At 51.3% G+C, this 14,478-nt stretch overlaps 1 protein-coding gene across 1 annotated transcript; it reads left to right on the top strand.

The window, feature by feature from the left end:
• Nucleotides 1–440: 440 nt before the first annotated feature.
• On the top strand, nucleotides 441–13,332 carry crip1 (cysteine-rich protein 1). Its single transcript, XM_070873310.1, has 5 exons — nucleotides 441–637; nucleotides 6,694–6,788; nucleotides 7,716–7,773; nucleotides 8,867–8,913; nucleotides 12,814–13,332. Exons 1-4 carry the CDS (start codon nucleotides 598–600, stop codon nucleotides 8,905–8,907), a joined length of 234 nt encoding a protein of 77 aa, XP_070729411.1. The 5' UTR covers nucleotides 441–597; the 3' UTR covers nucleotides 8,908–8,913; nucleotides 12,814–13,332.
• The last annotated feature ends 1,146 nt before the right edge of the window (nucleotides 13,333–14,478 follow it).

Raw genomic sequence — 14,478 nt, 5'->3', positions numbered from 1 at the left:
CAATTCCCTCCACAGACCCCCTCAGAACTGCACTGGAGTGTCAGCCTGGATTTCGTGCTCAAGTCTCTGGATTGGGATTTGAACCCACAACCTTCTGAGGCGAGAGAGCCAGGACTCAAAATGACAAAAATGACAGTGAGATTTTGTATTGTTTTAAAGGCAGAGAGGGGCTGTGGCAGAAGCTGAGAAGTGATAGGGTTTGAAGAAGGTGCGTTTGGTAAATGCAGACTGTGAGAAGACGAGGCTGTGATGAAGGATTGCAGCCTGACTCTTTCACACACACACACACACCAGCCATTGGGACTGACATGCCTGAGGGCTGTGTGTCAGCATATAACACTCACCTTCCACCCTGAGGGAGCCACACCCTGCCCTCGCCACTTCCTTTGCTAAAATGCGGCAGAGTGAGTGTTGTCTGCACTTTGCAATCTGATTTACACCGATTGAGGGAACGTGTGCAATTCGGATCGTCCCATTCTCCGTGTGCAAAGCTCCGGCTGTGGGACTATATAAAGTTGGGCTGTGGGAGGAGAGTGAGAGAAGGGCAGGTACAGCACGGCAGTTAAAGGTATCGGACCAGAGAATCCCGGATCAAACATGCCCAAGTGCCCCAGGTGTGACAAGGAGGTCTACTTCGGTAAGGAACCTGGCTGTTACAGAGTCACTGTCAAACTTGCAGCCGTTCGCTTCCGTGTCACTTGTTCAATGATCTGATCGCTGCTTCAATTATGTTCCTTTTACTGACAGCCCCGGAATGTCCGCTCCGGGATTCTGGTTTGACAATCTGTGCCTATCTAGTTGGTTCATTGATATTTGGAGTTTGGGGGAGGAGGTGGGGGCCCTTGCTATATTTCTGAATGTTCAACTGTGTGCTTTGTCCGTCTTGTCTGGTTAGAATCTTAGAAAAGAAATTGGTACACCCTGCTGTTGAAGTGTTTATTGGGCTTGGCGCTGGCCCTCTCTGCTGCTGAATGTGAGACCTCGAATTTCTGATCATATCCCCACTTGTATGTATTTCCAGCAGGCAATCTGCACCGGTGACTTCAACAGGCAGACTGAGAGAAAGTGTCGGGCAGCATGTCCTTAAGGATGCTGTGATCCAGTGAACCCTGTGCTGTGAGAGGGGAGCATGGGTTACTGGTTACTGGTGTGTTGGAGACCCGATAGACCACACCTTGCTGGACTGGGCCACCTGGCAGAGTGCTTGCTCTACCCTTCAGCCGTTTGCCATAACTTGGTAGCGTGGTGAGGGCAACCGGACATCTGGGACCTGGGCTAACCGTCCTCTCCTTGATATGTCAGATTTACAGATTGAGGAAGGACTGAGCAGGAGGGTGAATTACAGTCAAACCAGGTACAGAAAGAGAAGCCGAGAGAGGGAACGAAAGATTGGGTGAAGAGAGAGAGAAAGGAAAAGTTAGAATTAAATTTTGTTTAATTTGAGAGTTAAAAAATCTGACCCCCAATTTACTAGCTGCAGGAACGAGCCCACACTGTTTCAGTTGTTCCCTCTCTGGGCTGGAGAGGTGGATTGGTATTGTTGTTAAAAGGGTTACTTGTTATTGGATGAGCCCCACCCTTCTGCCCCGAGTTTAATGGGCACTGAATGTACCAATCCAGCACGTGTTGAGAGAGCTGCAAGTTGTGGAGATTCCCAGCTCACCCCAGCCACATTGTGCCGTTATAACAGTGTGCGTATTAAGATGCCGCATGTGGCCAACAGGATTTGGCCCATTATCCCTTGGGCAGGCAGCCAGAAAACCTCCTTTGCAGTTCTGAGCAAATAAAGTGTGTCTGAGTGAGTGGCTGGTGTACTGAACCACACATGGTTCACTCGGTTGATTCCGGAGATGAGGGGGTTGACTTACGAAGATTGGTTGAGTAGGTTGGGCCTATACACATTGGAGTTCAGAAGAATGAGAGGAGATCTTATTAGATAATGAGGGGGCTTAACAAGGTGGATGCAGAGAGGATATTTCCACTCATAGGGGAAACTAAAACTAGGGGACATAGTCTCAGAATAAGAGGCTGCCCATTTAAAACTGAGATGACAGAAATTTCTTCTCTCAGAAGGTTGTAAATCTGTGGAATTCTCTGCCCCAGAGAACTGTGGAGGCTGGGTCATTGAATAAATTTAAGGTGGAGATAGACAGATTTTTGAGCGATAAGGGAGTAAAGAGTTATGGGGAGCGGGCAGGGAAGTGGAGCTGAGTCCATGATCAGTTCAGCCATGATCTTATTAAATGGTGGAGCAGGCTCAAGGGGCCAGGTGGCCTACTTCTGCTCCTATTTATTATATACATAACCTTGCGAGCAGTCTGCGCTCCTCGAATTCTGGCCTCGTGCGCATCTGCCCGTGGTGGCTGTGCCTTCTGTTACCAAGGCCCCAAGCTCTGGAACTCCAAGCCTAAACCTCTCCGCCTCTCAATCCTCCTTTAAGACACTCCTTAAAACCGACCTCTTTGACCAAACTGTTGAGCACCTGCCCTAAATTCTCCTTTATGTGGCTCGGTGTAATTGTGTCTGATTATGCTCCTGTGAAGTGGCTTGGGCCGTTTTACCACCATAAAGCTGCTATATAAATACAAGTTGTTGGTCTTTGCATTCAGTGTTGGAGGAATGCAGAGCTAACTGTGTCGGGCACAATATGAGACAGGCTGCCCATTCGCTAGCACCGATATTCTGCCCAAACACAAATCAATGTCTCCATTTGCTTTGAAAAATAATTGCTACGTGTAGAGAGAGGGAGAGATACACCTTCAAACGAAAGCAGTGTAAATCAGCTCTGTGAGCGTACATGGACATTGGACGGTAACACGACTGGGCTCAGTGCCATGCCCACCAATACTCCCACTCTCGATGTGAGATCTTGACAGCAGTAAGGACGCAATGCCTTCAGGAGAGGAGTGGTGGGAACAGGCTGTTGGTCATTTCCCGAGGCTAGTTCAGACATTTCAGTCGTCAATGATTAGCATCTTGGCTGGGCAGCAGCAGCAGGGTGTGGTGTCACAACCGTTCCACTTCCAGACAGTGTGCACTGTTCCAACAGTAGTACCCGGAGAGGGCGGGCCTGCCGGAGGATGTACCCACTCACAACAAAGCTCTCGGCCCTCGAGTACTTTGTTTCACAGTGTGAGCCGGCAGTGCTGGGGCTACCAGTGAGTGTGCAAACACAGCGGGCAGCTCACACTTACCCCCCCTTCCCCTGCACCTCACAGCGGGGTATCTCTGAGCCTCTCCCCCCCACCATCCTCACAGTGGGGTATCTCTGAGATCCCCCTTACAGTGGGGTATCTCTGAGCCCCCCACCACACCCTCACAGCGGGGTATCTCTGAGCTCCCCCACCCCCCCACCCCCACAGCGGGGTATCTCTGAGCTCCTCCCCCCCCCCCACACCCTCACAGTGGGGTATCTCTGAGCTCCCCCACCCCCACAGCGGGGTATCTCTGAGCTCCTCCCCCCCCTCACCCTCACAGTGGGGTATCTCTGAGCTTCCCCCACCCCCACAGCGGGGTATCTCTGAGCTCCCCCACTCCCACCCCCACAGCAGGATATCTCTGAGCTCCCCCACACCCCCCACCCCTACAGCGGGGTATCTCTGAGCTCTCCCACCCCCACCCCCACAGCGGGGTATCTCTGAGCTCCCCCCCACCCCCACCCTCACAGCAGGGTATCTCTGAGCTCCCCCACTCCCACCCCCACAGCGGGGTATCTCTGAGCTCCCCCCCACCGCCCCAGCCTCACAATGGGGTATCTCTGAGCTCCCCCACCCCCACCCCCACAGCGGGGTATCTCTGAGCTCTCCCACCCCCACCCCCACAGCAGGGTATCTCTGAGCTCCCCCCGACCACACCCCCACAGCGGGGTATCTCTGAGCTCCCCCACCCCCACCCCCACAGCGGGGTATCTCTGAGCTCTCCCACCCCCACCCCCACAGCAGGGTATCTCTGAGCTCCCCCCGACCACACCCCCACAGCGGGGTATCTCTGAGCTCCCCCCCACCCCCCACCCCCACAGCGGGGTATCTCTGAGCTCCCCCCCACCCCCCCACCCTCACAGTGGGGTATCTCTGAGCCCCCCACCCCCACCCCCCAGCAGGGTATCTCTGAGCTCCCCCCGACCACACCCCCACAGCGGGGTATCTCTGAGCTCCCCCCCACCCCCACCCCCACAGCGGGGTATCTCTGAGCTCCCCCCCACCACACTCCCACAGCGGGGTATCTCTGAGCTCCCCCCCACCCCCCACCCCCACAGCGCGGTATCTCTGAGCTCCCCCACCCCCCCACCCCCACAGCGGGGTATCTCTGAGCTCCTCCCCCCCCCCCACACCCTCACAGTGGGGTATCTCTGAGCTCCCCCACCCCCACAGCGGGGTATCTCTGAGCTCCTCCCCCCCCTCACCCTCACAGTGGGGTATCTCTGAGCTTCCCCCACCCCCACAGCGGGGTATCTCTGAGCTCCCCCACCCCCACCCCCACTACACAGCGGGGTATCTCTGAGCTCCTCCTCCTCCCCACCTTCACATTGGGGTATCTGAGCTCCCCCCCACCACACCCTCACAGCGGGGTATCTTTGAACTTCCCCCCCCTCACAGCGGGGTATCTCTGAGCTCCTCCTCCCCCACACCCTCACAGTGGGGTATCTCTGAGCTCCCCCACCCCCACAGCGGGGTATCTCTGAGCTCCACCCCACCCCCCAACCTCACAGCAGGGTATCTCTGAGCCCCCCCTCCCCTCACAGTGGGGTATCTCTGAGCTCCCCCACCCCCACCCCCACATGGGGTATCTCTGAGCCTCTCACGCCCCCATGCCCACCTGCCCCAATGCCCCAGCCAACATTCGCTCTAGGTCAGGAGCTTGTTACGATGGCTTGCTATCCTGCCAGCTCCTGCACACTAACTGCCCCTGGGCTTGCTGACACAAAAGGAACGCTTACCATAGAGAGGGCCGGAGCTGCAGGATAATTCTAGGGCCGATTTTAATGGCCTCAGAATAGGCCGATGCCATTTTGAAAGGGGCCTTCCGTCAGTGTCCAAATTGCCCGTCTGTTTCAGGCAATGAGCTCCTTCTAATAGGCACATAGGGGTCCTAGGCCTTAAGTGATTGGCTGGTGATTGGTAAGTAGTTTTTCGATTTCTTTCTTTGTCAGTAAGTAACCTTTTAACATTGTTGTTGCCCAATTAAGTTAATCCAAGGGTTAAGTCATGGCAGGAGAGCTCAGACACGTGTTATGCTCCTCCTGTACTATGTGGGAAGTCAGGGACGCTTCCGGTGTCCCTGACGAATACGTGTGCGGGAAGTGCATCCGCCTGCACTGTCACAGGTGGGATAGACAGTGGTTGAAGGAAAGGGTGGGTGGGGAGTGTGGTTTGCCGCACGCTCCTTCCGCTGCCTGCGCTTGTTTCTGCATGCTCTTGGCGACGAGACTCGAAGTGCTCAGCACCCTCCCAGATGCACTTCCTCCACTTAGAGCGGTCTTTGGCCAGGGACTCTCAGGTATCAGTGGGGATGTTGCACTTTATCAGGGAGGCTTTGAGGGTGTGCTTGAAGCATTTCCTCTGCCCACCTGGGGCTTGCATGCCATGTTGGAGCTCTGAGTAGAGTGCTTGTTTTGGGAGTCATGCGGAAAATGTGGTCTGTCCATTGGAGCTGATCGAGCGTGGTCAGTGCTTCAATGCTGGGGATGTTGGCCTGAGGGAGAACACTGACAATGATACACTTATCCTGCAGGATCTTGCGGAGGCAGTATTGGTGGTATTTCTCCAGCGCTTTGAGGTGTCTGCTGTACAGAGACCCTGAGGCATTTTGGAGGGCGGGTATCATTACTGCTGTGTAGACCATGATCTTGGTGCTGGGTTTGAGATCCTGGTCTTCAAACACTCTCTTCCTCAGTGACCAAAGGCTGCACTGGCGCACTGGAGGCGGTGTTGGACCTCGTCATTGATGTCTGCCCTTGTTGATAGAAGATAGAAGGCTCCCGAGGTATGGAAAATGGTCCATGTTGTCCAAGGCTTCGTCGTGGATTTTGATAATTGGGGGGCAGTGCTGCGTGGCAGGGGCAGGTTGTTAGAGGACCTTTGTCTTCCGGATGTTTAGTGTAAGGCCTCGATGAAGGTGTTGACGATGGTTTTGAGTTCAACCTCTGAGTGTGCACAGACGCAAGCGTCGTCTGCGTAGTGTAGTTCGATGATGGAGGATGGGACGACCTTGGATCTGGCCTGGAGGTGGCGAAGGTTGAACAGCCCCAATACCGACTCCCTCACTGCTTGGATCATTATCCACTGCCAGTCTGCTCCAGTGATGTAGACACTCAGCGGGGTGGGGGGTAACTCCTGGATCGGGTGGATTTATACCCAGCCCAATGTTCCCCTCCACAATGGGCAATCGGGTGGGTGTCAACCTTGTCGGGCACCCGATCCCTGGGGCTTCCCCTCTCTTCCCATTCTTCTCTCAGTTCCTCGCGTTCAGTCCCAGCTGTGTGCCACGGTGAAACTGGTCCTCACGTAAAGGACGCTTACACGTTCTTCTCAAAAACTATGGGCCTTTCGAGACAAATAGAACCTCCCCTGCCCAGTGCTGGGCTGCAGTGAGAATCCAGCGGGTTAGACTCTGCATGAAGCTGCAGTTGTGAGTCTGGGTTGTGCATTTGTTGGAGAGGAGTGTGTCTGTAATATTGCATTCCTGTCTTCCCAGCTGAGAGGGTGACCGCCCAGGGAAAGGATTGGCACAGGCCCTGCCTCAAGTGTGAAAAATGTAGCAAAATCTTGACCTCTGGCTCTTTTGTTGAGGTAAGCGGCTTTGATTTCTCTTGTCTCCCCCAACATGTAGGGGCCAAAATCACCCGTTTCTGCCTCCAGGGGGCACTAACAGAGCGCTAAAGGGTTTTCGTCCGGACACGGCAGCCAGAGCACAGCCCCCACCCTGGACCCCTCGTCCGACTCTGACCCCATGCCTGCCCCGGATCCCTCGTCCGACCCCGACCCCCTGCCTGCCCTGGACCCCTCGTCCGACACACGCCCCCCCCCCCGCCCCGGACCCTTGTCTGACCCCTTGCCCCGGACCCCTCGTCCGACACACGCCCTCCCCCCGCCCCAGACTCCAGACTCCTCGTCCGACCCCCCCCACCCGCCCGCCCCAGACTCCTCGTCCGACTACCCCCCGCCCACCGCAGACCCTTCGTCCGACCCCCCTTCCTGCCCCAGACTGCTTGTCCGACTCCCCCCCCGCTCCGGACCCTTCGTCCGATCCCCCTTCTCCTTCCCCCAGCCCCGGGCCCCTCGTCTGACCCCCTCCTCCCCCACACCCCAGACCCCTCGTCCGACCGCCCCCCCACCCGCCACGGACCCCTAGTCCGACCCCACTCCCTCCCCCCGTCCTGGACCCCACGTTCGGCCCCCCTTCCCCTTCCCCCCACCCCGGACCCCTCGTCCGACCCCCCCTCCCCCCGCCCCAGACCCCTGGTCTGCCCCCCCCGCCAGCCCCGGACCCCTCATCCGTTTCTCCCCGTCCCCCTCGCCCCATGCACCACACGAAGGCTTTGTTACCACAACCAACATTCTTTTTACGCACAGACCAATTCCCGTGCCTGGGCAAAAAAAACCCACCTCAATGGAATTGCCCGCCCCAAACCCAGCCGGGGCAAACCTGGCCCCATAATGTTTGGGTTCTTCCCGCCCTTTAAGAAGCGATGTTGACTTTATCTCTTGTTGTTGCAGCACGCTGGAAAGCCTTACTGTCAGAAGCCCTGCTACAATGCTCTCTTTGGGCCACAAGGTGAGACTATTGTTCACACATTTCGCTGCCTGGCTCTTTAATGAGATAGGCTGAAGTTACTTTAATCAGGAGGGGTGGACGTGAGCCTACAGCTGTACACAGCCCATCTGGATACTGTGTTCAGCTCTGGGCACCACACCTCCAGGGTCCCTGCAGTGGGTGCAGTGCAGATTCACCAGAATGATACTGGGCCTAAAAAGGGTTAAATTATAAGGACCGATTGAAGGGCGATCTGATTGAGGTGTTTAAAGGATTTAAGAGGGTAGAGAGAGAGTAACTATTTCCTCTGGTTGGGTCATCCAGAACAACGTGGCACAATCTTAAAATTAGAGCCTGGCCGTTGGGAGTGAAATCAGGAAACACTTCGTCAGAAGCCGAATGTTCAAAAAGAGCGTATTCTGAAGTACTGGGGAGGGGAACAAAGGACAAAAGGGAAGGTCTATGTTAGGGTGGAAGTCAGGAGAGATTAGAGAGACTAAAGATGATGATCCGAACTGAAATGGTACTGATAGAGCTTAGAAAAAGGTTAATCTGGATAGGGTGTAAATGGCGTAGTAATGATCAGCTGCCATTATAGGCAAAGAGGAAAAAAAAGAAGAAAATAAAAATGTGGTGGTGATTTTTTGTTGTTGTGTTGATTGAGGGCTAAATATTGGCCAGGACTCCGGGGATAACTTTCCTGCTCTTCTTCGAATAGTGGCCGTGGGATCTCTTACATCCACCTGAGAGAGTAGATGTGGCCTCGGTTTAACGTCTCATCTGAAAAGACGCAGATATTATTGTAACTCCGGGAGTCGAGGCCACGGAATCCCCACTGATCCCGGCAGAGTGCCCTGGGCTGATCTGTAGCCCACCCCTCCTTGGTCAGTTAACCCCCGCCCCCCCACCCCAGAAACTGGCAGCAAGGGTTGGAGGCGGGCGGGCGGGGGTAAGTGAGGAGATGGCCCATTTCCAGGTGCCAATACGGACTGTGGCATTCACTGAGGTAGATGGAGCCAGGCAGAGCTGTATTCTTGGTGGATTGCAGCCTGGCCTCAATCTGCCGACACTCTGCTTGAACCTGTTGCTGATTCGCTGCTTTCATCCGTTGCAGGGTTTGGCCACGGTGGCGGTGAAAGTCACAAATACAACTAGATCCAGGTACTTGGTGTTACTCTGTATTGCATTACTCTGAGTTCCTGCGGTTTAAAGTGCGCTACAAACCACACTGCACAATGCAATGGACATCTTGAAAACCAGTTCCTTGCTTCTGACTCGATGCTGAACAAACAACAATGCCGCAATATTCCATACTGTAAGGACATGCTAAACTATTCCAACCACCTGCAAACATGCTGGGAAGGATTACACTTTGGGAAGGATGTGAAGGTGTTGGAGAAGGTGCAGAGGAGATTTACTAGAATGGTTCCAGGGATGAGGGACTTCAGTTATGTGGAGACTGGAGACACTGGGGTTGTTCTCCTTACAGCAGAAAAGGTTGAGGAGATTTAATAGGTGTTCAAAATCACAAAGGATTGTAATAGAGTAAATAGAGAGAAATTACTATTGCTATTGAGGGAGGGAGTGCAGCTAAGGGTCACCAGACTGATTCCCGGGATGGCAGGACTGACATATGAGGAGAGACTGTATCGACTGGGCCTGTATTCACTGGAGTTTAGAAGGATGAGAGGGGATCTCATAAAAACATATAAAATTCTGACGGGACTAGACAGGTTAGATGCAGGAAGAATGTTCCCGATGTTGGGGAAGTCCAGAACCAAGGGACACAATGTTAGGACTGAGATAAGGAGAAACTTCTTCACTCAGAGAGTTGTTAACCTGTGGAATTCCCTACCGCAGAGAGTTGTTGAGGCCAGTTCATTGGGTATATTCAAGAGGGAGTTAGATATGGCCCTTACGGCTAAAGGGATTAAGGGGTATGGAGAGAAAGCAGGAAAGGGGTACTGAGGGAATGATCAACCATGATCTTATTGAATGGCGGTGCAGGTAGGGAATTCCACAGGTTCCACAAGTTTCTCCTCATCTCAGTCCTAAATGACTTACCCCTTATCCTAAGATTGTGTCCCCTGATTCTGGACTTCCCCAACATCGGGAACATTCTTTCCATATCTAACCTGTCCCGTCCCATCAGAATCTTATACGTTTCTATGAGATCCCCTCTCATCCTTCTAAACTCCAGTGTATAAAGGCCCAGTTGATCCAGTCTCTCCTCATACGCCAGTCCAGCCATCCCTGGAATTAGTCTGGTGAACTTTCGCTGCACTCCCTCAATCGCAAGAACATCCTTCCTTAGATTAGGAGACCAAAACTGAACACAATATTTCCGGCAAGCTTCCTCCCGTACTCTATTTCCCCCTCCTAATCAAACCCTTTGTCCTCCTCTGCTGAATTCTAAATTTCTCCCAGTCCTCAGGTTTGGTGCTTTTTTTGGCCAATTTATATACCTCTTCCTTGGATCTAACACTATCCCTAATTTTCCTTGTTAGCCATGGTTGAGCCACCTTCCCTGTTTTATTTTTTCTCCAGACAGGGATGTACAATTGTTGAAGTTCATCCATGTGATCTATAAATGTTTGCCATTGCCTATCCACCGTCAACCCTTTAAGTATCATTTGCCAGTTTATTCTAGCCAATTCACACCTCATGCCATCGAAGTTAGCTTTCCTTAAGTTCAGGACCCTCGGAATTAACTGTGTCACTCTCCATCTTAATAAAGAAATCTACCATATTATGGTCACTCTTCCCCAAGGGGCCTCGCACAACAAGATTGCGAATTAGTCCCTTCTCATTACACAGCACCCAGTCTAGGATGGCCAGCTCTCTAGTTGGTTCCTCGACATATTGGTCAAGAAAACCATCCCTAATACACTCCAGGAAATCCTCCTCCACCGCATTGCTATCAGTTTGGTTAGCCCAATCTAGATGTAAATTAAAGTCGCCCATGATAACTGCTGTACCTTTATTGCACACATCCCTTATTTCTTGTTTGATGCTGTCCCCAACCTCACTACTACTGTTTGGTGGTCTGTACACAACTCCCATCAGCGTTTTCTGCCCTTTGGTAGGCTAATGTCCCTCCTTACTATTGCATTAATTTCCTCTTTAACCAGCAACGACATCCCTCCTCCTTTTCCTTTCTGTCATTCCTTCCTAAATGTTGAATACCCCTGGATGTTGAGTTCCCAGCCTTGGTCATCTTGGAGCCATGTCTCTGTGATGCCAATTACATCATATTCATTAACTGCTATCTGTGCAGTTAATTCACCCACCTTATTCCGAATACTGCTCACATTGAGGCACAGAGCCTTCAGGCTTGTCTTTTTAACACACTTTGCCCCTTTAGAATTTGGCTGTAATGTGGCCCTTTTTATTTTTTGCCTTGGGTTTCTCTGCCCTCCACTTTTACTATTCTCCTTTCTATCTTTTGTCTCTGTCTCCCTTTTATTTCCCTCTGCCTCCCCACATAGGTTCCCATCCCCTTGCCATATTAGTTTAACTCCTCCCCAACAGCATTAACTCCCCCGAGGACATTGGTTCTCGTCCTGCCCAGGTGCAGACCGTCCGGTTTGTACTGGTCCCACCTCCCCCAGAACCGGTTCCAATGTCCCAGGAATTTGAATCCCTCCCTTCTGCACCACTCCTCAAGCCACGCATTCATCTGAGCTATCCTGCGATTCCTACTCTGACGAGCACGTGGCACCGGTAGCAATCCTGAGATTACTACTTTTTAGGTCCTACTTTTTAATTTGGCTCCAAGCTCCCTAAATTCTTCTCGTAGGACCTCATCAAATTTTTTACCTATATCATTGGTACCTATATGCCAAAGTGGATAACCTCACATTTTCCCACATTAAATCTGCCAAATTTTTGCCCACTCACTTAGCCTGTCTATATCCCTTTGCAGATTTTTTGTGTTCTCCTCACAACTTTTTCTCCCACCCATCTTTGTATCATCAGCAAACTTGGCTATATTACACTCAGTCCCTTCATCCAAGCCATTAATATAGATTGTAAATAGTTAAGGCCCCAGCACCGATCCCTGTGGCACCCCACTAGTCACTCTTTGCCAACTGGGAAATGATCCATTTTCCCAACTCTCTGTTTCTGTTAATTAGCCAATCCTCTATCCATGCTAATATATTACCCCCAACTCCGTGAACTTTTATCTTGTGCAGTAACCTCTTATGTGCACCTTATCGAATGCCTTCTGGAAATCCAAATACACCACATCCACTGGTTCCCCCTTATCCACCCTGCCCGTTACATCCTCAAAGAACTCCAGCAAATTTGTCCAATATGATTTCTCTTTCATGAAACCATGCTGACTCTGCTTGATTGAATTATGCTTTTCCAAATGTCCTGCTAATTGCTTCCTTAATAATGGACTCCAGCATTTTCCCAATGACAGATGTTAGGCTAACTGGTCTATAATTTCCTGCTTTTTGTCTGCCTCCTTTTTTAAATAGGGGCATTACATTTGCGGTTTTCCATTCCGCTGGCACCTTCCCAGAATCAGGGAATTTTGATAGATTGCAACCATTACATCCACTATCCCTGCCGCCACTACTTTTAAGACCCTAGGATGCAGGCCATCAGGTCCAAGGGACTTGTCCACCTTTAGTCCCATTATTTTACCGAGTACTACTTCATTAGTGACAGTGATTGTATTAAGTTCCTCCCTCCCTTTCGCCCCTTGATTGTAACACCAAGGTGGGGAAATGGGGTTAAGATACAGATCAGCCATGATCTAATTGAATGGTGGAACAGGTCTGGAGGGGCTGAATGGCCTCCTCCTGATCCTATCTAATACAAGATTAATTTATGGTCATACATTAATGGCATACAAGAGACATTGCCCAGCCTGCGTTGATAAAACCAGCCGGCACCAAATGTGCATGTCCTTGCTCACTCTGATCGAGCAAGAGATCCCAGCATCCCTCAACACACAGCAAAGTGTTCATTATTTCCAATGTTCGTTGATAAATTGTGGACCTCAGAGCACGATCGATCAAAGATTAACCAGAGTCTTCTCCTTCCTAGGTCCAGATTACTGACCAATGGCAAGAGGTTGGAATAGGCACCAGATGGGAAAGAGGAAGATGTTGTTGAATTATGAACCAGATACCCAGTCTCCCATTACCTGGCATGGTAGTGTTTACACTGGTGTCCAATCTAATACTCGCTCAGTGTTCTTCAGGGTCTGAGTATGTTTGTACAGAGTGAACAACCTGCCCCAGTATTCGTGAGTTCCTTAACCATTGAAACAGCTGCTGATGAAGGGGCGGGGGGTGAATTTCCACATGAGGAGCAGGGGGAGGGTAATTCCCCTCCTCTCTCATAGCTTCGGAAGGCCCAGGAAAATGGCGGGTTTATGGAGGACACCAGTGGAAATTCTCCCCCTCCCCCAACCTTCAGGCGGTAACTCGCGCACCCCGATTAGCTGTGACGCTGGCACTTGTTCCAAAGTCAGGCTGTAAATCCTTCCAACCCATTGGTGCTGATTGTTTCTCATTGTTTTTTTTCAACCAAACAATAAAAGCCACGTTAAAGCCGACGAAACTTGTGTCTGTGCCTTGTCCTGTTCTGCAGGTTCTGACAAGCTGAGTCACAAATATAGTGCCCACTTTGTACGATATGCTTCGTCACATGACTGCCTACATTACGTGCCTTTACGCCATTCGGGTCACATGATTTCTCTGTCACTAACGTTTTTGGGTGAGGTGTATTTCCTTATGGTGGCTAAACTTTGCTAAACATTCCGAGTATATAAAAATAACTTGTATTTTTAGAGCACCTTTCACTTGCTCAGCCAATGAAGTGCAGTCATTGTTGCAGCAAGATGACAATGGCCTGATAGTCTGTTTCCTCATGATGATGTTGGTTGAGGGATAACTCCTGTCCACAATATCAGTGAGAACTGTAGTGCCATGGGATCTTTCATGTTTTGAGCCTCAATTTAACAGCTCATTTGAAAGACAGCACCTCTGTCAGTGCAGCACTGAGAGACTGCTCTCAGAAAGTGTCGACCTGGATTTTGTGCTCGTGTCCCTGGAGTGGGACTTGACCCCACACCCTTCTGACTCCAAGGCAAGTGTGCTACCCACTGAGCCATGCCTGACACTGTGAGAATGGCTGTGTGTAATATGTTTTCAGATGCAGAACACATTGTACATTTATAAATAGCTTATTACAAAGGCCACCACACAAATTTAAGGTTCGGTTGACTCGAAAAATCTTGAGCTCTTAGTCCTGCTTTGGGATGGGCGGAATCCCTGCGAAGCTCCTCCAATCAGGCTCGGCTCCCAGCTGTCCAGTCGCCACAATAAGGCAGATGAGTTAACCTTCAATGCACAGCGAAGATACAGACACTGAGCAACAGGAACATAAATAAGAAATAAATAAGAACATAATAAGAAATAGGAGCAGGAGTAGGCCATTCGGCCCCTTGAGCCTGCTCCGCCATTCAAGAAGATCATGGCTGATCCGATCATGGACTCAGCTCCACTTCACGGCCCGCTCTCCATAACCCTTTATTCCCTTATCGCTCAAAAATCTGTCGATCTCCGCCTTTAATATATTCAATGACCCAGCCTCCATGGCTCTCTGGGGCAGCGAATTCTACAGATTTACAACCCTGTGAGAGAAGAAATTTTTCCTCATCTCAGTTTTAAATGGGCAGCCCCTAAGACTATGTTCCCTAGTTCT

The sequence above is a fragment of the Pristiophorus japonicus genome, unplaced genomic scaffold, assembly GCF_044704955.1.
Source record: "Pristiophorus japonicus isolate sPriJap1 unplaced genomic scaffold, sPriJap1.hap1 HAP1_SCAFFOLD_448, whole genome shotgun sequence".
Taxonomy (NCBI): domain Eukaryota; kingdom Metazoa; phylum Chordata; class Chondrichthyes; family Pristiophoridae; genus Pristiophorus; species Pristiophorus japonicus.
Note: the sequence above shows the minus strand (reverse complement) of the source record. Positions and strands in the feature narration are given on the sequence as shown.

Excerpts from the sequence above, each read along its gene's own strand:
- crip1 (XM_070873310.1), top strand. The coding sequence starts at position 598 with ATGCCCAAGTGCCCCAGGTGTGACAAGGAGGTCTACTTCG. Across the intron at positions 638-6,693 it reads TGACAAGGAGGTCTACTTCG|CTGAGAGGGTGACCGCCCAG; the intron begins GTAAGGAACCTG and ends CTGTCTTCCCAG. Across the intron at positions 7,774-8,866 it reads TGCTCTCTTTGGGCCACAAG|GGTTTGGCCACGGTGGCGGT; the intron begins GTGAGACTATTG and ends CATCCGTTGCAG.